The following is a 25,850-nucleotide window of genomic DNA, read 5'->3' on the forward strand; positions in this document are numbered from 1 at the left end:
TATACTGTAGTATTGCTTTGAGGTTTTATTCTACATTGGTGTTACACAATTATGTTACTGGCATGCGATATATATTTTTCTCCAGAGGCATGGCCAGATTAGCCTTTACAACAAAAGCAGCAAAAACTCTTGCAAAATCTTGGAAACCAATGTATTTATTATGGCATAAGCATTTGTGGATCAGGGCCTATGTCAGCAGATACATGTGTGGAGAGATAAATAAATGTATATAAAAACCTTTAGAATTCATAAAGAATAAGGAGCTGAACATAATTCATCTCTCCATCACAAACTGACACAAATTCTTTCTTCTTTTAAATCACAATTAATTTCCAAAAACTCCTGAAATTGCACCCAATATTACGTGGTTGGACAAGCTCCTGAACCTTTCAAAACTTGAATGCATTATGAAGTATGTTACATTTCAATGAACTCATTATCTGTCTGCTTACATTCTTCAACTCTTCACACTGTTGTTAATCATATCTACCCAACTGATCTCAGATTTTTAGCAGCCAATCTAACATCAAAATGAAGCATTATTTCTTCATTGTGCTTTGGTTTTACATGCATCTGTTGCCCTTGTGGTGGGTTTTGATCTTATGTATTTATTCTTGTACTGTGGTTAGAAAATCCTCGCCCCGCCCCCATGTTCCCAAACATAATTCCTCTCCTGAGTTGACATGCTCAGGATTGCACAGTTAAACAGATATTTATTATTTATATGTTGTTTATGTTTAGGGTGAAGGATGGTTAACAAAAAATAATAAATAATAAATAATGATGTGAGTTTTAATTTGTTTTCTATTATTATTTTATCTTTTAACTTTCAAGTTATTTTTGTTAATTGTTCAGTGACAATTTTATTGTTATATCTTTTCTTTAAACTCCTTTGAGGGTGTTTACAATCAACCAGTGGGACCAGTTTACCTGGAAGATCACCTTGTTCTACATGTGCCCACTTGACCATTTCAATCAGCAGAATTGACTGCTACATGTGCCACATAAATACCCGTTCCACATTTGTAACGTCTTACAAATGCAGAACTTGTTTAACGTGGCAGGGCCTACACTTTGGAACTCCCTGCATATTGAGATTAAGCAGGCGCCTTCACCTTGCTCTTTTTTTGTGTGTGGGCCTGCTAAAAATATTCCTGTTTAGGCAAGCCTACCCAAATACTTAGGAAGTCGAATTAATTTTATTCTGTTTTGTATCCTTTAAAGCAATGTAGCAATTTTTTCTTGATTTTACTGTTTTGTCTTTCGTAAACTGTTTTGGGGTTTCCTACAATCCAGCGGTGTATAAATTTTATGAAATTAATAATAAATCATAAAGCTTATGAAACAAACAAACCATTTGAGGGTTTTTAACCACGATCCCCACCCCATCAACCCTCCTAAAGACTTGCCTATTCTGGGTTACCCAACGAGCATTGGGGGTTCTTTGTTAAATAAATTTTGATTTAGGATTTTGATTCCCTCCCCGGGCTTCGCCGTGAAATCCTGAAGTTGGCCCCGCCGTTCCCAATGCAGTTTACCTCCCTCCCCACCGAGATAAAAATGATTTTAGGCTCGCAGTGATTTGAAATCACCTCAGAGCGAAGCTTTAAGAGGGAGAGAGAAGAGCCTCCTACTACCACAGCCGAGGAGCGCTGTGGTACAAACTTAAAAATAAAATGAATATAAATATATAAAATAATCACACCGCAAACATTTCTCAGGGGATACGCCGAAAGATAAGCTTTATAGCGACTCCCGCTCAGGAGGCCCGGTACTCGCCCCCGCCCCTCGAAAAAAGGAGCGCGCGCCCCAGCTCGCCGCGCGCGCCGACGCGACGCCAGACGCTTTTCCCTCCGCCGCCTCCCCCCTCCCCAACCTCCTGTTTTGGCCCCGCCCTCTCCGACCACCGCTCGTGGCCCCGCCCACTGCTCTCCGCCAACCCTCCCTCCCGCTTCACAACAGCCGCCGCCACCGCGTTGCATTGTGGGACACAAACAAAGTGCCCGGCTAGGCTAGGCTGGCTGGCGTGGAGGGAGGGAGGGAGGGAGGGAGGAGGAGGAGGAGAGCTGTTCTAGCGCCTGGGCCCCGCGCGCGCGCCAGCCGCCCAGCCAGCGCGTGAGTGGCCCCGCGACGCCGCCTCCTCTAAGATCAACCCCCCCTCCCCCCCGCCGCTTCACCCCCGGCTGTCTGAGAGCGCCTGCGTAAGGGCGCGCGGGCCTCGCTTGCGCTCCTTCCCTCCCCCCTCCCTTTTTATTATTTTGACGCCCGCAGCGCGAGCCCAGAAGAACCAACGGCTGAGGGGGCTACTGGCGGCGACGGTGGCCGCCATGGCCCAGCACGGGCCTAGACGCGGGCCCAGATAAGGGGGCGGAGGAGGAGGCGCCGCCGCCGCCTCTGGGCCCGGGGAAGGGTACGGAAAAGAAAAGCTCGGCCTCTCACACATATATTTATATATACAGAAAGTCGTATATATTTATATATATATCTACATATATACACACACCGACTGGGCCAGGAGGAGAGGGCCTCGCCAATTGCAGGTAATGGGGACTTAAAAGAGGTTGGCGGGGGTCTGTGGGTGGGTTTGGGATTCGGGAGGAGGAGGGGCGGGTGGAGGGAAACACAGAAGCAAGCCCCGCCCCCTCGTTGCACTTGCCCCGCCCCTTCTCTAACCCCCACCCGCGCGCTCTGTGACCCTCCTTGGCTGGTACCCCTCGGCATCCCCCTGTCCCCGCTCGCGTCCTTCCTGCGTGAGATTTTCCCGCCCTGTCGCTTTCCCTCCGCTGTTTGTGATTTATTTACTTGGGTTTTAGGTAAGGGGAAGTCCCCCCCCCACGCCGCCAGAATGTAATGGGAAACAAAAAGAAAGGAGCCACGTGGGGGGGGATTGGATAAGGGGGATAAGCAAATTTGGATACATTCATGTATTGCATGGTTGCACACAAACACAGCCTAGAAGTATGACTGCCTCACCAACATTTATTCACCTGTTTACTATTATTTAGTTATTTATTTTTATTATTATTAAAAATGCATACAAGCATCTTCCTTTACAATCATTCCCAACAATAACAATAAGTCTACTCACCATTTCCTAAAACTAGGCATCTGCTCAATTCATTCCTGATAGTAGCTTTGCCTCTTTCTCTTGCTCCCCCTTAGTTCTTTACCCATTAACTGTTGAATAGACCAGCCTTGCTCAACCTGGTGCTCTCCAGTTGTAGTTGGATTACTGATCCCGTCAGCCCTGGCCAGCATTGCCAATGGTCAAGGATGATGGGAATTGGAGTCCAGTAACATCTGGAGGGCAACAGGTTAGGGAAGGCTGTAATAGACTGTCTTGGCATTGCTTCAGGTGTTTATCTGTTTTAAATATCATTGTCAATTCCCTGAGGTTTGCCTTGCTGTCTGTCATTTATCCACCCTGCTTTCCTTTCTCAGATTTTACAGTGGTAGCAGTCCATAGTTTAGCCATCCTTTCTTTGTGTCACCCCTTAACAGATTTCCCATTCGGCCCTATTGCACTTACGCTTCTATTTTTAAAAGTTGATCTTATGCCTCTTTCAATCTCGTATATTTTCTTAATGGCTAATTTTATTTACACTGTGATGTAGATCACATTTGCTAATCCACAACATAAGCATCTGTCACCTGTTGATAAAGTAAGACTTTTTAAAATACATCTTCTGTTCTTAAAACCTCACTCTTTGTGCAGCAATTCTTACATAATTTCTTCAAACTCCATTTCCTTTACATATTGACTTCTGTCACTTTCCTTAAATATGCCACAGTGCCCAGCAGACCTTTAGGCAGACATTTTGGGGTAATGGAAGGTTACAGAATATAAGGGAAAGGCAACATAAGATTTTTTTAAAAACCGGGACACTGGAAGCTAATCGAAGATTTTAACTGACTTATTTAGTAGAATAGTGACTGCACAGACATTTGTTTAAAAACAAGCAAGTAAAAACCCAGAAGATTCTGGGAAGTATCTAATCTGTTGCTCCTGTACAATCATTTCCTATGTAACTCTCCACCTCATTCCCTTCAAGTTACTTCTTTCCCTGTCTTTTCTTAACACCATCTCAATTCTCCTTCATCAACATTACTCTATTAAGGTATAGCTTTGTTTCCCTTTTTTCTCTCTTCGTACAAACTGGGACATCTCACTACAGAAAGTTGATTGTTATTATTTTGGTCAGTGACTCTTTGTTGTAAGGTGTTTAATTTTTGCATGTACCTCTAGATAAACTACCATAGGCCAACTGACGGTATTGAACTTGTGTAGAGATAGCTTGGAATCAAATCTCAACTCTTGACTGGGGATGGCCTTTTATGAGATTCTGTTTCTTTTCACCAATAGTCTGCTTTACAAGATTATTGTGAGAAAGTAAGGATTCTAATCTGTGCAGCATTATCCTTTGTGAAGTTAGGCATGTGGATTCTCATTAAAATCAGTAGGTATAAGGTTGTCAAACTGCATTGGATTTTAGCCTTGATTTATCAGAGGAGGGAGACCAACATAATAAAGGAACAGTTGAAGGAGTTGGGTATGTTTAACCTGGAGAAGACTGAGGAGATATAGGACAGCTACCTTCAAATATCTAAAGGGCTGTCACATGGAAGATGGAGAAAGCTTGGTTTTGTTCCTGCTTCAGATGGTAGGACCTGAACCAATGCATTCAAGTTACAAGAAAAGAGATCCTGACTAAACATCGGGAATAATTTTCTGACAGTAAGAGCTGTTTGACGGTGGAACAGACTGCCTTGGAAGGTGGTGGACACTCCTTCATTGGAGATTTTAAGCAGAGGAGGGATGGCCATCTGTCATGGGTGCTTTAGTTCCTGCATTGCAGGGGGTTAGACTAGATGACCCTCAGGGTCATTGGCTGATTGAAGTAAAATCTTAATTTATTTCACCAACAAGCCCACATTAGAACCATTATTGTGTTTAAATGATCTCTCATCCAAGGAGAAAGCACAGGTGGACTAAGAAATGGTGTACAGTGGTATTTCCAGTTGTGGACAGGATCCGTTCTGGAGGTCCATTCGTATCCTGAAGTTTCTGCAGCCGGAGGCGCTGCTTCTGCGCATGTGCATGGCATGTAGAGCACTTCTGTGCATGCACAAACGTCGAAACCTGGAAGAATACTTGCGGGTTTGCTGCTTTCGCAACCCAAAGTTTACGTAACGTAATCCAAAGGTCTACTGTATAGACTTTCCTTCCTAAAGATGATTGCAAATACGACTGGCCACATTGTGGTAATTGATAAAAAATAGGGGGTTGCTTTCTCCTCTGTGTTTCACACCTTTGCCAATGAACACATTTTGTTGCCCAGTACCAAATTGGTAATTCACAAGAAAAGAAATGTGCATGTGCAGTTTTTGTTACTTGAGGTAATAAGATAATGGAGCCTCCATTCTGGAGAAATCTGCTGGTAAACAGGAGAAGGTTTTGACCATAGTGTTGCAGGTTAAAAGTTCAAATCATGCTCATTCTCAGGGTTTCCCTATGTCTATGCTTGCCTCCAGGTTGGGAAAGGTATAGAATGCTCAACTTTGCTCAAGGTAGCATGTGTATTTACATGTAACATTGTATGGATAAGCCTCTGTGTGCTTGAGTGAAACATTGATTTTGTATCTCCACCCACCCTCTTCATCCTCCCACATGCCCAGGATAGTTTACCACAAACTGTGGTTAGTTAAGCAAGCCAGTTTTATAATTCATGATTTGAAGCAGGTTGTCTAGCAACTAACCATTGCTTGTTGTAAGCCACAATAACCAATTTGTGTGCAATGCTAAGCCAAATTAACTTGGTAGAAGCCCTCCTCCCAGCCACGTGTGAGGAGAAGGGCTCAAGCTCAAGCTTGGCTCAAATTTGTAAAGGCTTGTCCTCATAGCACTCAACTGTGGTTTAGCATTATGTGCATATTGGGCCAGCTGTGAGCATTTGATATGACTGCTTAACATTCTGGGGCACATTTGCATCAGGAAATGTCCTATTGAGGGATAAATTTCAAGGTTGGCGCTAAAGTGGAAAAGGTTACCGTAATCCACACCTGACTTTGTTTCACAACCCAAATATTTCTCTTCCTATATGCCTGTTCATTTGTGTTCTTCCGCCAAGAAGGAAGCAGGGGTGATGTTCTTGGTCTCACAACAAACCTGTGCAGTAAGTTGGACTGAGAGATGGGAATTAGATACTGGCAGCTCAATGAGTTTCACAGTTAACAAGTATTTAATTCAAGATAAGAAACTCAGATGCCATTGTTTATTCTCAAACCACTTCATCACACTGGCTTAAAATTATCATGGAAGCAGGAGAAATAGTGTACATAGTGTAGTGGCTATAGAGATGAGTTACAAATCAGGAGGTCCCTGGTTCATTTATACCCTCTGCCATGAAATGGTTAGATGGCATAAACGCACAGATTCAGTCCTCCCCATCTGTAATATCAAGAGGGAGAATATACTGATTATCTTGCAGGGTTGTTGTAAAAACTAGATAATGCATGTGAAGCATTTTGAACAATTAGAAGGGCTATACAAATCTACTGTTGGTATAACTCTGAAGCTTATTGTGGTGGAAACAATTCAGGTAGTACTGTAGTAGTATTTTGGGATGCATGCCTTGTTAGTTGGTAGTCTTGTGCATTTGTATTCAAAATTATTCTAGAATGAAAAGTAAATAAATAGTGCTCTTTGTTCATAATGGATCTAATTAATAGTTCCATAGATCAACTTTGTGATCAATGCAATTAACCCACTGATTAGCAGCTAAGAACATATTTCTGGTGGAATTCTAAGGCACTTAGTTCTCTAAGATTTGGGATAAAATGTGATGGCATTACTGTTTGCTTTTATGTAGATAGTGCAGGTTATATAAAAGTAAGTTTCTGTCCCTTTTCTGTACAGTAGCCCATCCGTCTAGTACTGCTACAAAAAGTAGAAAGGCACCTGTACCAAACTGAAGTGGACAGCTCTCTTCTGCTTATTTTGCTGTGGCTTTGTGCGGCAGGCCTGTTGTCTGTGCCAAACAGATCCCAAAGCAGACAGGTGTGTAAAACTGCAAACCTCAGAATGTTTACCAGGAGTCACACTGGTCTTGGTAAGAATAACCTTTTCCTAACGCATTTACCTGAAAGTAGGTTTCCATGTGATGAAATTAGAGCAGGTACTTCTTGAGCAGAAATAGGCAGCTTGCTCAGCTATTTAAAGTGGACCCAATCTGCTTATTTCAGGTATCAATCTAATTTGAATATGACATCTATTATTCTCAGCAACAAGTTACAGTTGGTAGAGGTGTTTCATTTAATCATTCAGTTGTTCCCATTAGATAGCAGTATCCCAGTTGGTTTTTGCAAAACCTCAATATAGTGCACTAAAATCAGTTCATGTCTAGCAGCCAGCAGTTATAGCATACCGTAGGTTTTCAGACTGCTCCACAGCTACAGAAGGAAGAAGAGCAAGTGAAAGAGATTTGGGAGCTCATGCCAAGTTGATTGTCCTCGTTTGAAGTATCATATCACATTTGAAGGCTTTTATAATTTGACATTCAAGAAACTTCTGTTTGAGATAATAACATGAAGTAGCTGCCATATTAATGATCAAATGAAATTTACCAGCTTATTGAAGTTGTCCTTCAAAACAAGTTACCCAATTTTGGATCTTATAAGATGCTTCTCCCTGTACCACCCTCCACCCCTAGGTTAGAGTTAGACAAAGCTGGATCTAGTTTTTGGAAAGTTAAATATCTAACTTGCTTTAGTCGTTCTGTTTGGGTGAAATAACAAAGGTTTTATGTTCAGTCGTGTATATTATGAGCCTTGCAAATAACTTCACAAAAGTTACTAGCCTACAAAAAGCTACGCTGTTGATGTACTGTACCTTAATATGAGCCACTTTTTTTGAAGGAATCTAATCTTAAACTTTATAATACATAGGTTTATTCTGGGTTTGCAAGGTTAAGAAAAAAGTTCCATAGTGGGAGGAGGGGATGTGGGGCTTTTCACCATAATAAACTTCAAATAAACATACTTTGCATACGAGGCCACAGTTACTTGGATTCCTTCCGTAGATTCTAATTGACAAAAAAGAAAAGAGTAATACTTTTTGTGCAAACTGACAGTTATATGCAGTAAAATGTATGACTTCACAGATGAACATCTTACCTTCTCTTCCCTGGTTCCATTTAATTTGAACCAGGGTTTTCTACCATTGAGACCAGAAGTGATTTGCAGTGCTAGAGCTTAGCCCGTGTACATTGAAGTAATACGTTGATGTCTCTGAGCATTAGTAAACTATTTTTTTCTTCTATGGTTCTTCTTCCCCCACTGCCATTCTCTGCTTTACCATAAGCAGTCTTGCACAGCCCTGGGATAAGTTACATGCAAAGGCAGTTTCCAGGCTATTTCTTTTAAGGTGTCAGCAACAAATGCAAATAGCTAATTAAAACTCACTTGTCACCTTTCCCTATGTCTCAGGGCAAGAAAAAGGTAAATAGATGGAAGAGCTCCTTCCAGAGACAAATACACACCCAAAACTGCAGCCAAATCTGCCAACTCAGTCATTATCTTCATTTGCCAGGTCTTGAGTCACACATAAAAAACAAACACAGCAGAGCAACACATCTGAACTCAGCAGTTTTTCTAAGACAGTCTAGTTATGTTGCTGTGTCCATCAGTTCTGCAGTACTAGGGGGACAAAACTTGGGGTGGGGGGTCTCTAAAGATACTGTTTTGTTCAGACAATTGACTAAAAATTGACTTGATTTAGAAAGGGTGAGGACAATGCCAGGTACTTGTCTTGTTTAAACTTGAGCAAGATTCCTCAAAGTCATTTCCTTTTACAGAAGTGGCTTACATAAGTTGAATGGATGGGTTAACGAATGCATACACACCTTGAACATCTGAGCACAGAAGCCCAAAAACAGGTAACAGTGGGAAGCCGCAGGGGAGAAAAACCACTTTTGGGAAGGTAACTTTTCAGAGGCACAAATAAGAAAAAGTGAAAAGTTTTTTGGGGAAATTAAAAGCTTCATAAGAAAAAATTAAGTCAAACAACTGCTGCAATTTACAGCTCAATAGATAATTTTAGAGGCTGGACTTAATGGTCTCACTAGGGGAGATGGAGATCCTTGTATGTTGCTCCACTTGTGAAGAAGACAACTGATATAGTCATTCTCTCCTATTGTAAATCCACGCTTTACAACTATTTCTTGATTTCTGATATGTTAGCTCAAAAACAAAACTCATGCTTGCCAAGCTTGTTTGTTTTTGTTTTTTTAAAAAAAGAAAATTCTAAAGAGCATGAGTTTTCATTTTAAACTCACTTAAATCATACATAACACCATCTAGAGTAGACCAATAGGCGCAAACTTTTGCAGACTCAAGACCCGCCATTAACTCAAATGTGTATTTGTGGATCCATTTCTTAGTCTTCTACCAGCAGTATTGGTAGAATAAAATGAGCATCTGTAACCTTCCCATGCTTGGCTGGCTACCTCCTGAATATAAACATATTATAGAAATAATATGATAGGAAATTTGGCAACCAGCATCAGTCCTGGTGGGGTACAGGTGCTAACATGCGGGTCGTCCCCCAAAATCTTCCTGGTCATTTTCCTGCTTCCCCCCTCCCCCCAGCTGTTGGACCCTAGACTTTGACCTCGGGTTCCAGCCATAGCTGCATGATAACAGAGCCACTGCAAAATTACTACCCAAGTAATCCAATTGAAATGAAAGTGCACACTGTCTTTATGTATTTCATACAGGAGTGAATCTGGGCATCTGCCATACATATTGTTTCTGCAATATAGTAGCAAGGTCACACTGATAACAGCCTCTTACTCTTCTCACTTGCATTAAATTTCTGCATTAAGTAAAAAATGAATGTTTGAAAATATAGTTGTGGAACATACTTTTAAAAAAGTTGGAGCTTGTCTCAGTTGAAACAACCCTTCAGTTTTCTAAGGTCTGTGAAGCTTAAAGTGAAAGCTCACAGTTGAAAGGTGCAGATCTTTCAGTCCCAGGTTTTGAGCAAAAAAAAAAAAAAAGCTGCTTTCAAAGATACTCTTGACTGGAATGGAACAGGATAAATCAAATAAATGCAAATGAAGGATAGCTAACTTTACCATTACTACCAGACTTGCTACTGAATAAGTATGCTCATATTCTATTGAGCTCAATTGGGGCTTACTTCCAGGTAAGCGAGCATAGGATTGCAGCTTCTCATGATACTGTTGAAGAGTTAAGTGTTTTTATAAGGTTTTATTGAATATCCGAATGTATTGCTGCTGTTTAACCTACTTACATTTAGGGATATTTATTTTGGAACTTGTCTTTGAAAATGAACTGGTTCTATTTGCAGCCTGAAGAGGTAAACAGGATTCTTGGAGAGGTACAGCCATCGACTTACATGCTTGAGCCTTGCCCTTCTTGCATAATAGCAGCTAGCCATAGGGGATAGACTGGCTGGGTTCAGGAAAATGTTGTCCTTGTAAGAGGAAGTGCTTCTGCCTGCTTTGAAGGAGGCAGTTGGAATTATAACAGCTCTGGATCCCAAGGGGTATAACAGCTGTCAGCCCATCACAAATAATCCCCTTTTGGGGTAAAGTGCTTGAGTGAGTGAAGACTGTGTAACTAGGGTCTCTTGGATGAAACTGATCTTCTGGTCCAGGAGTGTGGAACCTAATTCAGCTTGATGACCATAGTCCCTTGTGATGCAACCTACTGAGGTGTAGCAAAGGTGGATGCAGTCAGATACCACTCTCCATCTGACAATCAAGAGTTATTGCCACAAATCAAGGACGTATTCTAGCCAGGCAAAAGCTCTAGCGGAAGACCAGTGAATGAGTGGGAGAGTGTGACTTGGGCAGAGTTCTGAGCACTGGGTAGACAGGGCTGAGGTTCCACACCCCTGTTCTAGGCCCATTTCAATATGATTTCAGGCCTGGTTTTGACATGGAAACTGTTTTTGTCGCTTAATGGATGACCTAAACTGCAAGATAGGGGGAGTGTGACCATATTGATTCTTCTCAACGTCTCAGCAGCTTTTTATACCATCATCCATGGTATCTTTCTGGACTGACTAGGCAGGGTAGGAGCATAGTGGTGTAGTATTCCAATCCAATCTGCATGGCTTATACCAAAGGTCTTGCAAGTTGCCACTTATCCGCCATGTTATTTAACACCTTTTTGAAACCAGTGTGAGAGGGGTTTGCAGTTAGGTGTCTTCAGTATGCTGGTGTCTGTGTTTCCTAAATTGGTCTAAATCAGGTGGGGCAGTAGAAGAGAGCTGATTCATCTGGTTGTAGTAATCAACTAGGCGAGAGCAAATAAAGACAATAATAACTTCCTTGCTGTATCAGACCAAAGGCACTTCTTGTCCAGTATTTTCCCAGTAGCCAATCAGCCCCCTCAGAGAAGCACAAAATTGGGACATGAATGAGCACCCTAGCTTTCACTTGCTGTTGTTCCCCAGCACCTGGTATTTAGAGGAATATTACCTCTCTGTTGTAGAAGTAAAACATAATAGCCATGGCTAGTCATGAGTTTTATCTAACCCTCTTTTAAAGCCATCCAAGTTTGTGAGTATCACCACATCTTGTAGGAGCAAATTCCCAAGTAAAACTGTACAGTGTGTGAAAATGGGATGGCCTCAGGTTCTAGTACTGTATGAGAGAGAGAAACTTCTTGCTATTTACTTTTTCTACATCATGCATAATTTTATACCCTGCTATCATGTGTCCCCACAACCACCAACTCAATTTCCCCCCCCCCAAGCTTTAAAGCTTCAGACATTCTGACAGTTCCTCATAAGAGAGTAGCATATTTTGTTTTCCCTGCTCTGCACCTTTTCCAACTCTGCAATTTTTTTAGGTGTGGAGGCCAGAAGTGTACACAGTATTCCAAATGTGGGTGCATAGATTTGCATAAAGGCATTTTTAAAATTCCTTTCTTAATGATCCCCTTTTTGAAATCCACCTTTTTCACATCAGCCACATGTAAGACAACTGATAGTAATAGTAGTAGTAGTAGTAATGATAATGATAATAAATTACAATAAGACAAAGGCGCTGGGGCTGGGCAGCTCCCTTATTTGAGAAAGAAATTCTCTAATAGCTTAAATAGTCTTGTGAAGTTCGTTTTCTTTGTTCGGGATGGGAGCTTTGTCTTCCTTCCCATTTTTACGTTCTTGGGCTTCTTCTCTTTATTCCTGGGACACTTCCCCTTTAAGAGGGGTTTCTTAGGGTCAATTATGTTTACTCTGAAAATCAGATTCACAGCTCAAGTACTCCTTGATCAAGCCTTTTCGGGTTTGCTTTAGGGTCCTTGTGGTGGCGCAGTGCTTTCTAGCAGCTGAGGCTGGTACTTCAGCTGTGACCTCTCCTGGACAGGGATTTTGGGGAGATGCTGATTCACACTAGTGACATCTCATTTAAGCCACTATAATGTGTTAGGCAGAATTGCCCTTTGAGACTCTTAATAAGATACAGTTATTTCAGAATAGAGGAGGAGAATTTAGCTGAGACGATCCATTGGGAACATATTACTAGTTGTGAGAAACGTACGCTACTTGTTTGTTCTCATGTTCAATTCAGTTTTAGTTTTAGTTCAATGCTAGTTTTAATCCTTTAAAGCACTTCATGGGATGAAACCCAGGTACCTTACAGACCAGTATTGAAAGAAGGTTGTACTTTACTGGAGACTGAAGTTTATTGCTATGTTGTTTTAATTGTGTTATTTGTTACATTGGTTTTAATTGTTTTGTTTTGTTTCCATTGTAAACTGTCTTGGCATAATTATTTGAAGAGCAATATCCACATGCCTTAAATAAAGTAGATCCTTCTAACTTCTGTAGGACATTGTGCAGGGTTGCATGTAAGCTACCAGGAGCTATTGAGCTTTATTTTGGATAGCACAGCGTTGGAAAGTTCATACTTATAAGTTATCTTTCAGATAAGACTGTCTTAAGCAGTTGACCTGAGATGCCCATTCCTGTATAAGGAGCCTGTTGTTCTATATTTAGAATTCCATGAGTATTATTGAAAGCAGCAAGATTTGAAAAACGGTTGTATCCTCATCTCTTGTGATTTGTTCACTTGGTCTAGAAATACTACTGGAGTGATAGCCATCTTGCCATGCTAAAGTTTCTGAAGAGTAGTGTGCTTTTTGTTTAAAGATTTGTTGTCATTGCCCTTAGATGCAACTATCATAATCATCCTGCCAAGTTGCAGTGAGTGGGCAGGATTATTCTTTTCTGCTAGGTTAGAGTCTAAAAGCTGTGGCTAATTAAAGAGCCAAGGATGTGGACCTCCAGTTGGATTTGCAAGTTTCTGACATGGGATTAAGGCAGAAAGTCAAAGGTTGAATATACTTCAGTAGGGTTAAAGGCTCTGCTTACTAACGCGTTCAAGTGCTGTGCACCTCAGCATTTATATATTAAAACCACTAGCCTCACAGGAGTGTGCCAATGTCCCACAAAATCATAACCATTCTATAGTAATTAGTTAGATGCCTTAAACTTAACACAACTTAATAGATTACAGCAAGAAAGTTGGGAAGGGAAGATTGGGTTACTATTTAGGCTAAGACCCATCATGCTGGAAGAATAAAGAAAAGCCATTGGCCACATGCAGCCACTCAGGTGTACTAGGGCTAGTTTGATTAAATTGCTGTTGATGTTTAAAGCCACTGCCGCATCATTCCCATGACTACAGGTGCATTTCAGACCCTGATTTGTGCCAGGGTGTGTGTGTGTTGGACTGGGCAGAGATTTCCCTCTGGCCAGTCCTGCTAGACACTGCAGAGTGCTATCAGTGTCACTCTGCCAGTGTGGAGCTTCCGGTACACCTGTCAAATGGGCAGATTGGTATAAGTGCTTCCAGTGGGTTCCCAGGTAGCAGAAACCCCTAAAATGAGGAATTCAGAGGAGTCCAGGACCCATTGTATCCCAATCCAGCATTGGGCCTGATAGGGAAATTAGAAGGAAGGATTTTTTAAAGATCAGTTTATAATCAGTCATATTTTGGACTTATTGAAATCGATTTTATGTTGGCTAATAGATATTCAGAACCTTTGTCTTCTTGCAGACAGTTTCATTCAAAAGATGTGTTGTGCTTAATTCTTTTTTTCTAAATGGGGCACAATTTCATTCTAAATCCATGTATAGCCAATCTAGTAGGTCTTTGCCTTGTTATATTGTTAGCGTTTCCTTCATAATTTTCAGCTATTGAAGTAGATGAACCATGTGATCTCCATAATGCTAGTCAGTTGATTTTGTGCTCCAGAAGACAAATTATTTTCTCTTGAAGTAATTTGCAATATGATGAGTGAGAAAGCAGGAACAAGACAGGAAAATGAGGTCAAAATTGGCTGTTTTTCAACAGAGTGATGAGTAATTTACCAGGACAACTAAACTGCTACTAAAATGAAGTTTTAGTTGTTATCCTGTAAAATGCATGGTAGATGCCAGCCTTCCTTAAACATGCATGATCTTTTATTTCCTTCCATAACTTTATACTTTTAGCCACGCTGGTGCTAGTCTTGCATTTAGATGCAGATTTTTACTTTGTTGATACAGTAATTAATCTTTTATTTAAAAAACCCTGCAATGATAATGCAATTCTATGCTTTACTTAGAAGTAAACCCTTTTGTGTTCAGGTGGGTTTAAGCCCAGGAAAGTGTACATTTTATTGCAACCTGAGTCACCAAACAAATCCTTGTCTGTCACACTCTTATGAGCCAAACTATCATAGATCCTGATACCTTGGTGCTCCTTTTGCCCTGTCCAGCTCCTATTCCAACCCTAACCCAATTATCAGTGACTTGACCAAAATGAAACTTCTCAGTTTTTCAGAACTTGCTGTTAAGAACAATCCTTACTCTGTACTGCCAAAGTTAGTGGCCCAGCTTGGATGTACAACTAAACCATAGGCTTCTTTTCAATAAACTTCAGTAACCTCAACCTATGGATTCCAGTTGCCTTCTTGCAACCACACCCAAGAAAAGAATGGGGAGCACTTGAACCTGAAGCTCAGGCAGGCTTGTTTCCATATTAAACTATGGTCAGTAATTTATCCTCTCTCAACCAACAGTAATGTAGAATTTCAGCCTCATACTGTCATTTGGGGTGGGCAGCAAACTAGCAGAATAGTTTCTCCTTTGTAGCAGCATAGAAATAAATTACTGACTGGGGCATTCCTACAGAGTTGGACTTCAATACATACCAGTAGTGATGGCAGATTTTCTGATGAATTCCCAAGCACTGAACTTTTTTCATAGTAACTGTAAGACAGTATTAATTTCACAGTTGACTTTTTATTTATTTTCTAGGCACATTTTGATCTCTTGCATTGTGGATCCTAGCAAACATCGGAGGAAAATGGGCGTCAAAACATTTACCCACAATTCCCCTGCACACAGCCAGGAGATGCTTGGGAAGCTTAACATGCTGCGTAATGACGGACACTTCTGCGACATCACCATTCGTGTCCAAGACAAAATCTTCAGAGCACACAAGGTGGTACTGGCTGCCTGCAGTGACTTCTTCCGTTCCAAGTTGGTTGGCCAAGCAGAGGATGACGGCAAAAGTGTACTTGACCTGCATCACGTGACAGTGACTGGGTTCATGCCTCTTCTGGAATATGCATACACAGCAACATTGTCTATTAACACAGAAAATATTATTGATGTCTTGGCCGCGGCCAGCTATATGCAAATGTTCAGTGTTGCTAGCACGTGTTCCGAGTTCATGAAGTCGAGCATTTTGTGGAACACCCCTAGTAGCCAGCAAGAAAAGGTGCTAGATACAGGACAGGAAAACAGTGCAAATTGCAACTTTACCTCTCGAGATGGCAGCCTTTCTCCAGTTTCCTCTGAATGCAGTGTGGTGGAAAGAACCATTCCTGTTTGCAGAGAGTCACGACGGAAACGTAAAAGCTACATAGTCATGTCACCAGAAAGTCCACTTAAATGTAGCACTCAGACAAACTCACCACAGGTTCTGAATCCTTCAGCTTCCTATGCAGAGTCTAGAAGTCACCCTGTAGACTCTTCTTTAGCTTTTCCTTGGACTTTCCCTTTTGGAATCGACCGAAGACTTCAGTCAGAGAAGGTGAAGCAAGTAGAAAATTCTCGGACTCTAGAAGTGCCTGGTCCATCTGAAGCAGCTAGAAGAATTGCTGATTATGTGACTTGTGAGAGCACAAAGGCCAGCTCACCTCTGGTCATTGAAGAAGATGTGCGTGTTAAAGTGGAAAGGTTAAGTGACGAGGAAGTCCATGAGGAAGTATCGCAGCCTGTCAGTGCATCCCAAAGTTCTCTGAGTGATCAACAGACAGTTCCAGGAAGCGAACAAGTTCAGGAGGACCTCTTGATCAGCCCACAGTCATCATCTATAGGTACAATCACTCTACATGTTTTGTTGTGGTTTTATTGGATATTGTTGGATACTGTGTATAAAGGCTTCACCTTGTTATGTAAATATTTCGAATAATAGAGTGACACTTTTTTTCAAACAAGCTCTATAGGCTTTTCTATAAATGCTATCTAATAGCGCTGATTGCTTTTCATTGCTCCTCAACCATTTTGTTTGGTCTAAATAGTGTGAAGTGCCTTTGATGGGCTTTGCAACTCAATATTGAATCTTCTGTCTTGCAACCTAAACATCTCATTTATAGTTTGATTCTAAGCACATTTACCCAGAAGTAAATGCTTTTTGTGGGAATTTTTTTATCCTCTAGAAAAGTGGGATAAAAATAAACCAGAGTGGACTCAACTAGAAGTAAATCCCATTGAGTTCTATGGGTCTTACACCCTAGGAAGTGTGCTTATGATTATGGCCTGAGGGGTGGGGGGTGACAAGTCTCTCTGACTTGATCCTTTCAGGGAGGAAATGTCTGAGCCGTCCAGTCATGCTACCTCAGCTGCATTGTTGCTTTAAGGAAGCAGGAACAGTTTTCCAGTGGCACATGCCTCAACATATTTCTGTTGCTATTTTTGCATCATGCTTTGAATAGCTCTTATGTTGACATTCTATATTGGTAGTATTTCTGCTCAAATTAAATTGCTTCACCTACTAGAGCTTTTGCAGACTTTAGCAGTTGCGAATCTTCTTTGAATTGAAGGCACACAAATGTGAATGTGTTATTCATTATCTTGCTAGACGCTTTATAACTAATCTGCCAGAAATGTGAGAATGTGGTTTATAAATTAATGGGGGAGACAGTGTTCTTTCTCCCTTGGCAGCTTTCCTTTAGCAAGAAGTTGGTTCACTTGACTGATGTAATCTGACCCATGCCCTTAAACACATGGAAGTGGGAGTTCAGGGAAGAAGTTGCCAGTGACATGTGATCAGTTATGAAAAATCATTACATGGAAAGTGTGGGATATAGTTTATGGCATCATTTAAAGGAAAACAGAAGCTTCAGCAGACAAAAAAACCCCCCACCTGAAATCAGCGTCAAGGGGAAACAGCAACTTGCCAGCCTAAAAGATCTGTGATCTGATCTAAAACTCTGCAGGTGCTCTGGATACATATAAACCCACAAGGGTTACCAGCATCTAAAGGGTTTCTCCTGTCTGGTGTCACAGGCAGTTCTTCATGTCCCCAGAATCTGTCCCACATTGAAATGAATGGGGAAGTCCTTGTTGATGCTGGAACTCCATTGGCACAGCAAGTAGCTGCTATAGCAGATGGTCAAACCTTCTTCAGTTTTCTTGGGAATTTGGAGGCATAATTCCATACATTTGGGTGTGGGGAGGCAATACTAGCCATGGCCACTTCAAAAATCAACATGTATCTAACTTAAGGTATGGCATGAGGCATACTTGTTTACCTCATCTGTTTCAGTGATGGACTGTATATCAGGTGTGTACTTGAGTTTCGTTTGTTATAGTTTATTCCTGCTTTGGGGGGGGGCCCGCGGTAATGTCTGCTTTGTGACTTCTCTTCTTCAATTGCTCCTTTTTTCTTACCAGTCCTGTAAAATGGGATTTCAAGAAGATGCTGGTTGTCTGGGGCACTGTTCAAGGTTCAGGCCCTCAGGATTTGCTTCTGACGTTCTTCAGAACAGGCTCCTTGCTGGCTGCCGTTAGTAACTACACAAGGCACCAGCAAACAGAATGTTCTCTGCAGGGTGGCTGTCTTTGGAGTCCTTGAAGATGAGGGGTGCAGTCCACTAGGAGGTTCACTATCTCCTATGATATAAATACTGTTTAAGCATCTTGCATAACTTCATTTCGGTGGGTTTATTGCTCAAGAAGTAGATTGCATTTTGATGATTCTTGCTTGACTGCACTGCTCTCTGTTCCTTACTTGAGCTTCCCCACTTCTAAAATAAAGATCATCAGAGAGAGGCAGGCAGCAGTCCCAAGAGAGCACATGTCTCTGATGCTTCTCTGGTTAATCTATTTACTCATCCATAATCCACATCATGCATTGTGGTTTACTGGGCGTAGAGGGCATACAGAAATTATATTTGTCAAATATTTTCAGTAAAATATCTTTTAAAAACACAATTTTAGAGTAGCACTGTGTCACTAAACTAAAAGTTTAAGCGTACGATCATTTCCTTTTTTGGCTGGGATATTATTGCATGCTTGGCACAGAAGTAACTAGATGCCTTCTGTGACGGTGCGACGGTACTTTTTCCCCTGGCGCCGTTGGGCCCGCCCTCACTTAAATATAGTGCACCCACCTGACAGAACACCCAATTCCACGAATTCCTACAAACTACCCCAGATTATCTTGTGGACTTGTGTGAGGGAAAACTTAATAATTTGGAGTCTCAGGCATGATTTGACCAAAGAAACAAGAAAGATTTTATTTAACAAAGGAAGTTTATGACACAAAGTGGGTAAAACATAAGAAACTTCAGATTGTAATGTTATTTCACTTCAGTTCTTTCTCAGTTGTTGCACAGCTGTTGCCGCTTAATACTTTGGTTCTTAAACAAGGTGGTACTTCCTGTCAGTTACACACCCCTTTGACAACCCTACTCCAAGGTACTCCAAGTAATAGACCCAAGGCATCACCACACCCCTCTTAACTGGTTTGGGAGTCTTCTCTTTTTGTAGAAGAATCTCTCCCCTCCTGACCTAAGTGAGACCTAAGAAGACTGTATCTTTCCAGCTTCTACTTCTCCTGGCTCAGTCTCAGCCTCCCAGTTAATTCCTGGTTTATTACTCTTCCAGGACACCACACACTGTCCTTCACACTAAGCGCAGAGACTCTTTTCTCTAGCCTTTGATATATTCCTCAGAGTGGATGTTTCTACCCAGAACCAACTCACTCTCCTCTCCCTCCCTATCTCCCAACCTCTATCCCAACCTCCAAACTGTCTCTCCAAAACTTCTCCTTTTCAGCTCCCTCTCCTGGAACCCCGGCCAATCGGAAGCTGCCATTCATTAACCATTTGGAGGCAGGGAAAAAAGAAAAAGAAAACACTTGGTGAACCAACCTGCCCAGCAAAATCAAACTTTTCCGTCACACCTCACTGACTAGCATTTGCAGGCACATTCATATAAATCCATATCTTACATCTTTTCTGGAGACTACTGCACGCCACAGTTGTTCTGTAAATACCAATATTGCTTTCCTTATTTGGGGGGAAATTAGCAGAAACCAATAGATGCCAATATTATCTTGCCTGCTTTGGGGAAAGAGCAAGAAGCACTCAATTTATTATGATTAGAATATTTATACAAAATAACTGGTAGTGAGCAAAATGGCCTTGAAGCTTTAAACACGGCTGATACAGTGTTACAGAATGGGAAAGATAATTGGTTTAATGCAAAACAAAACATAGGCCACCCCAGCCTACTTTGCCTTTGCCATAAGCTTAATTAATAGTATTGAGATAGCAGAGGAAGGCTAAAGGTTGAGGAATTACCTTTATATTGAGGTATGAGGCAGACATTTAGAGACCCAGCTGAACAGTTAGTATTTTTCATAGCTGGTTTATAGGAAGGAAGACAATATGAGGAAAGATTTTGCAGAGTTCAGAGAAAAGGAGAAGGAAACAATATTGAGGACCTAATTTCCTGATCCATTTAAGTAGATCTGGGTGCATAATCAGACTTAACACAGACATATCCCTCACTAGATTGAGAATAGTAGACATAATTCTGCTATGTATCAAAGTGAAGATACAGTCTTATCTGCCCTGTATCGTATTGGATGGCATGAACATTTTATTGTGTATTTGAATGGTAATCCCCATCCGCATTATTGTGCAACTTACTGCATATGTATATTTTATTTGCATGAGATTAGAGCTGGAAGGGGGCCATTGGCAGCATCTGCCAGATTTTTCACTTATAATTGTGAAGATGACTACAGAGATAATCTGTGTTGCCTAATAGTTTCAATTTTGTTTAATAAATGGATTTAAAAATCAAGCAAATATCTACATACACGCAGACATTTTCAATATATAAAGTACATCCTGTACAGTGGACCCTCCGGATACGAACTTAATTCGTCCCGGGGGTCCGTACTTACCCCGAAAAGTCCGCATCCGGAGGCACCACTTCTGCACATGCGCTCGGCACAATAGAGCGCTACTGCACATGCGCACACGACAAAACCCAAAAGTATAAACTTCTGGGTTTGCCGAGTTCGTAACTCGAAATAACGTTACCCGAAGGTGACGTGACCTGAGGTACCACTGTGTAATTAACATTTATGTTGTTTTTATTTGTTTATGCCTGCAGCCTAGAGCTTGCTCTATGAATCTGCTGTTTTATATCATCACAATCTGAATAAGTTGTTAAAACTATGCTAACTATATGAGTGTACAAAGCCATTGTTTTTATTTTCTTAACAAGTTACAATTCTTAACATAATTAAACAATAGATCTTCTCTTAGGGATCTTGTACAATTTAAATGGCTTTGTAGACTTAAGTGCTGACTAAGAAATAAGTCCCACAGAGTTTGATGGGCCTTCCTGGTATTTTTAGGATCACAGGCTCAGATTAATAATGAGCCAGCCAGGAGCTGACGCTTTAAGAATGGTGGACAAGGTCTGGCCAAGAAAAGTAGGCATACACAATTTATCAGCCTCAGTAATCAATGTCTAAGCATCGTCTTTCCAAAGCCACACTTGCTGTCAACAGTGATGTTCTCCAAGAAGTGTTTTCCGTAAAAGAACATTTAAATTACATAATCTCTAATATGATTTAATAAAATAGCTGTTTCTTTTTTCTGTTTTGAATATTTATGATATTCTACAATTATGATTTGGGAGATACAAAGAATTAAATGTAGACTGAGTAAAACAAGTATTTGCCTCTGTGCATAGTAGTGTTCTAAACTTACTGCATAGAAGACAGGTCATTGTGTTTAGGTTGCTTGGGAGTGTATTGTGCACACAACAAATCATGTTTGGGGGGCCACAGAAGAGGGAGCTTGTGAGAAAAAGATGTGGACTTCAGAGACTACTTTTTAGTTGGGCACTTGGTCTTTGCCTCTTTCTGCATGCATTGCACCATTTAACATGTCAGTTTGATATCCCTCTCAAGGTATTTTCTACTTAAATCTGAGTTGATAGATTAATTTACAGCTAGATAAAAAGTATATTTTTTTATTTTTCAGAAAAATACTTTTAACTTACTCTCTCTCTCTACAAGTAGGTCCAAAATAAAATCAAGATAGAAAGCTTAATACAAGTCCAACCATATCAGTACCTAGGGCAGATAAAAATAACAGAACGTGCATAGGTAGTTCCCAGGCCCAGATTGTGATTTTGTGTCGGTTATTTTGAGACACACATTCTTATTATTGAACTATTTATTAAGCCATCCTTGCGATCATTGGCTTTTGAAATGTGTAATCGAAGTAGTAAAGTTCTTACAGAGCTGATTATATATCTTGGTGCATACATGCTTCCATTAAACTGAAGATTAATGTGTGTTGTTTCTTTAACTGCCTAGGTTCAATAGATGAAGGGGTCACTGAGGGATTGCCAACACTCCAGAGTACCTCTGGTGGTAACGTTCATGCAGATGATGATGACCGGTACGTACACACACAGTGTGAGAAGTGTTCTGCAGGGCCTAGGATGCTGTGAGACTGCACACATGTATGCAATTTCTGTGCAGAGTAAGATACAGTTCATATCTAATGGGTCACATGATTTAGAAAGGCTGTAAATGTTAGTGCTTGATTATGTGCTGAAATGGTTCTGAGGTTAAGATTTTAACTAAAGAATAGAGATGGGGCATTGTTATTATTTATTGTATTAGTAGTAGTAGTAGTAGTAGTAGTAGTAGTAGTATCCTGCCTCTTCTCCAGACTGGAACATAAGGCAGCTTACAGAATTTAAAACAACACAGATAAAATACAAAAAGCTAAAAACATATAAAAGATAATTGTTAAAATTCTATAATAGAATTAAAGCCATGTTAAAAAAAACAAATTTATTAAAATACAGATAATAAAAACAGCACGGCACTGTTAAAAGCCTTTCCTTTAAGGAAAAAAAAGTTCCCAAAAGCCTTCCAAAATAAAACAGCCAGTGTGGTAGTAGTTTTGGACCCGGAAGGTCAAATTTCTTTTGGTCAGAAAGCTTGCTGGGTAACCTTGGATCGGTCACCAATTTTCAGCCTAACCTAACTCCCCTGTTACACCATGGAGGAAAGGTGATTGAATACCAAAGTCATAACCAATTGCATGTACTAAATACCATTATCATTGTATCAACAGTTCTTATGCCAATCTTCAACCTTGGTTGAGGCTGGCAGGAAAACCTTGAGCTGGGGTATGGGGAAGGAGTGTGCAGTCTCAGAACTATCAGTCTCTTATTGTATAATCGTCTGCTTTTGGTTTTATTTGGTCGTTTATTTTATTTTGTACTGCATTGATTCTATATAAAATCAGTGGGTACAAATTCATAAATAATTTTAACAGCATGGTGAGGTAAGTCACTGCTGTTGTGACTTGTACAAGGCCACCCGAGCAATTCAGATGAGAGGTGGGATTTAAGCCTGGTTCTTGGTCCAGACACTGCAGCCGCACCCTTGATTTTACTAGCCCATCACAAATGTAACCAGTTTTCTGAAAGGCTTACTTTAGCAATGATTCAGTTGCAAATTCACTGTGACAGTATTTTAATGCAAATTACTCATTTTCATGCATTGACTACCAGCATGCTGTTCATCAGTTTCCATAAGAATTCCACTGCAGCCAAAACAGTCTTTTAGGAGATTGAGGGATTTAATACAGTTTAGCAGAATGAACTTCAGTTTTGCTTCTGAATTTGTTGTTGAGGTTTTGTTGTTGTTTGTATATACATTCATATTTGTTTTTAGGTATTTCACATTTTTCTCCTTGATCTCCCTCTAAAAGAGTGATTGCTTGCCTCTTCAGATTGGAGAATGTCCAGTATCCTTACCAGCTCTATATTGCTCCTTCAACCAGTAGCACAGAGAGACCCAGCCCAAATGGCCCTGATAGACCTTTTCAGTGTCCCACCTGTGGTGTTCGATTCACCCGTATTCAGAACTTAAAACAGCACATGCTCATCCACTCAGGTAAGGACCTTCCACATTGTGCTTCTGAAATGCATTGTTTGATCGCAACCCGCATGTGACTTGGAGAGCATGCAACATCTTTTTTCACTCAGCAGCCATATCCTTGCTGGTGCTGGCCCTTGAAAATATTATTATTAATAATAATAAATAATAACAATAGCTAGGCTAACATTCTTCCACATTGGAGCCTTATTGCTAAGAGTTCAAAGCCTTCCTATCTAAAATAAATTAAAATGATGCACAGAGATGCTTTCGTAAGGGTTTGGAGCTGTGTAAAACAATAAAACTGAACAACACAATCCTCTGCATGTCTACTCAGAAGTTCCACTGCGTGGGGTTCAATTAAGTTGTTGAGTGCGCAGAACAAGGTCTGCTTATGCAACAGGACTTCTCCCATGTCCTCCTGTGCCCCTTAAATCTACTCTAGGGGGTTCAGGGAACATGTTTAGGAGATATGCAGAGGGGAGAAGTGATTGGAACTTGTTCCCTCTGCACATACCACACATGGAGTTCAGTAGGACTTGCTCCTAGCTGGTGTACATAGGATTGCAACTTAGGAGTGCATTTTCAGTCAACCTGTATAATCAAGAGCAGAGAGGAAAGACTGCTTAGTCTTAACATCTGTCTACCATGAGGAGAAGAGTGCAAAGAATGTTGCACTGTGGCCGACCGAAAGCATTCTTGCAAGCATAACAAAATTACCAAGCATGTGATGCAGGCATTATTGCTCCAACACTGTACATCAGATTTAAGTTATGTATCCTGCAGCTGATTGCTATCTAATTGAAAGATTCATATTCCCAGCTTTTTGAAAAACCACTGCTATTACTTCCAGCCTTTGACAGCTCTTAGAAGCTTCAGAAAGCAGTTTCCGTGTTAATAGGTAGAGCTTCTGCCCTTACAGTCCGTGAAGAATGGAGTTTGCCCCTCATTGGCTTAAGTTGGGGAGAATCAATTTCCTTCTTCTCTGTCTTCCCACAGGCATTAAACCATTTCAGTGTGACCGTTGTGGGAAAAAGTTCACCCGGGCTTATTCGCTAAAGATGCATCGCCTGAAGCACGAAGGTAAACGCTGTTTCCGGTGCCAGATATGTAGTGCCACTTTCACTTCCTTCGGGGAATATAAACACCACATGCGGGTTTCCCGGCACATTATCCGCAAGCCTCGGATTTACGAGTGCAAAACATGTGGCGCCATGTTCACCAACTCTGGAAATTTAATCGTTCATCTGAGGAGTCTGAACCATGAAGCGTCAGAGCTAGCAAACTACTTCCAGAGCAGGTGAGGTGCACCGCAAAAAAACTATCAGGGAAACATGCCTTTTTTTTTATTCCTGAACCATCTCTTCCTGTGTTTGGGGCAGCCTGTAGTATCTTTTTCCACCGGGGTGCCAGTTTATTGCAATCCGGTGGGCTACTGCATCCTTGTCACCAATAATCTCTATTCTGCTTTTGGGGTTGTAAAAAACTGTATATATTCTATATATCACATAATCAGGGCAGGATGTTGCCTTTAGACTGCCTCACATTAATATTCCCCTCTGTTTACTGACCAGGAGTATCCATGAGGACGTTAGCAGTGTCCCATCTTCTTGCCTTTGTTTTCATAACTGCTTTAACAGCTGCATCCAAATGTGGCTGATCTGGTTTGCAATGTCTAGTTATGTTTCAATACTACTTTTTGACAGGGAATTAATTTCAGCTGATGTGAAATGGATAGCCCTCCCAGTTTCGGAAAGGAAGGGCACCAACCAAAGTTGATTACGCCGGACATTCAGCAAATACTTAAATAAATCTCCCATTGAAAATAATTGAATTGAAACGGCTTTATATTGACTGGCATGTACTTGGTAGGGCACCCTTTAAAGCCTACCACACAGAAATGTTTGTTACAACCCTTTATTCTTTACTTCTAATATTAGTTTTCTCTAATACGTAATTGACCACAAAACAGTAAACTTAAGGAACCTTTTGTTTCAAAACTTTTTTTTTTATGTATGCCATTTTGGTTTTTGATTTTGTCACAGATCAAAATGCTGGTATATATTTTTGTTTAACTTTTGTTTTCTCAGAGCCCTTTTATGATTAATTTTCTTGGGTAGCAGATACATTTCAGTGTCTCTTTAAGTTTCCCACTCCCACTTCAAAAAAATTGAATTGTCCAAACCTCCGAATATTATTTTTAAATTTTGAAATCCTAGTCCAACAAAAATATTTTTCATTGGGTTTCACCCATTAAGGTTTATCCACACTTACCTTTTGCCCTGCTCTTTTCAGGCAGAAGCCTGTGCTTTAATGTTTTGTTTTGTTTTG

General features: G+C 40.8%; 1 protein-coding gene across 3 annotated transcripts in view; it reads left to right on the forward strand.

Moving 5' to 3' along the window:
• Positions 1-2,043: 2,043 nt before the first annotated feature.
• Positions 2,044-25,850, forward strand: part of ZBTB44 (zinc finger and BTB domain containing 44) — a 30,365-nt gene continuing 6,558 nt past the window's right edge. Inside the window, exons 1-5 of one of the 3 annotated variants that reach the window (XM_081889858.1) lie at positions 2,044-2,540; positions 15,338-16,404; positions 21,939-22,023; positions 23,374-23,537; positions 24,519-24,602. In XM_081889858.1, coding sequence (XP_081745984.1) covers positions 15,387-16,404; positions 21,939-22,023; positions 23,374-23,537; positions 24,519-24,602 — 1,351 coding nt within the window. In that variant the 5' untranslated portion in view covers positions 2,044-2,540; positions 15,338-15,386. Of the gene's footprint in view, positions 2,541-8,846; positions 8,934-15,337; positions 16,405-21,938; positions 22,024-23,373; positions 23,538-24,518; positions 24,820-25,850 lie in introns of those variants that run through there. The other 2 variants (XM_081889856.1, XM_081889857.1) reach the window with 2 other exon arrangements.

The sequence above is a fragment of the Podarcis melisellensis genome, assembly GCF_964234715.1.
Source record: "Podarcis melisellensis genome assembly, chromosome: 15".
Taxonomy (NCBI): domain Eukaryota; kingdom Metazoa; phylum Chordata; class Lepidosauria; order Squamata; family Lacertidae; genus Podarcis; species Podarcis melisellensis.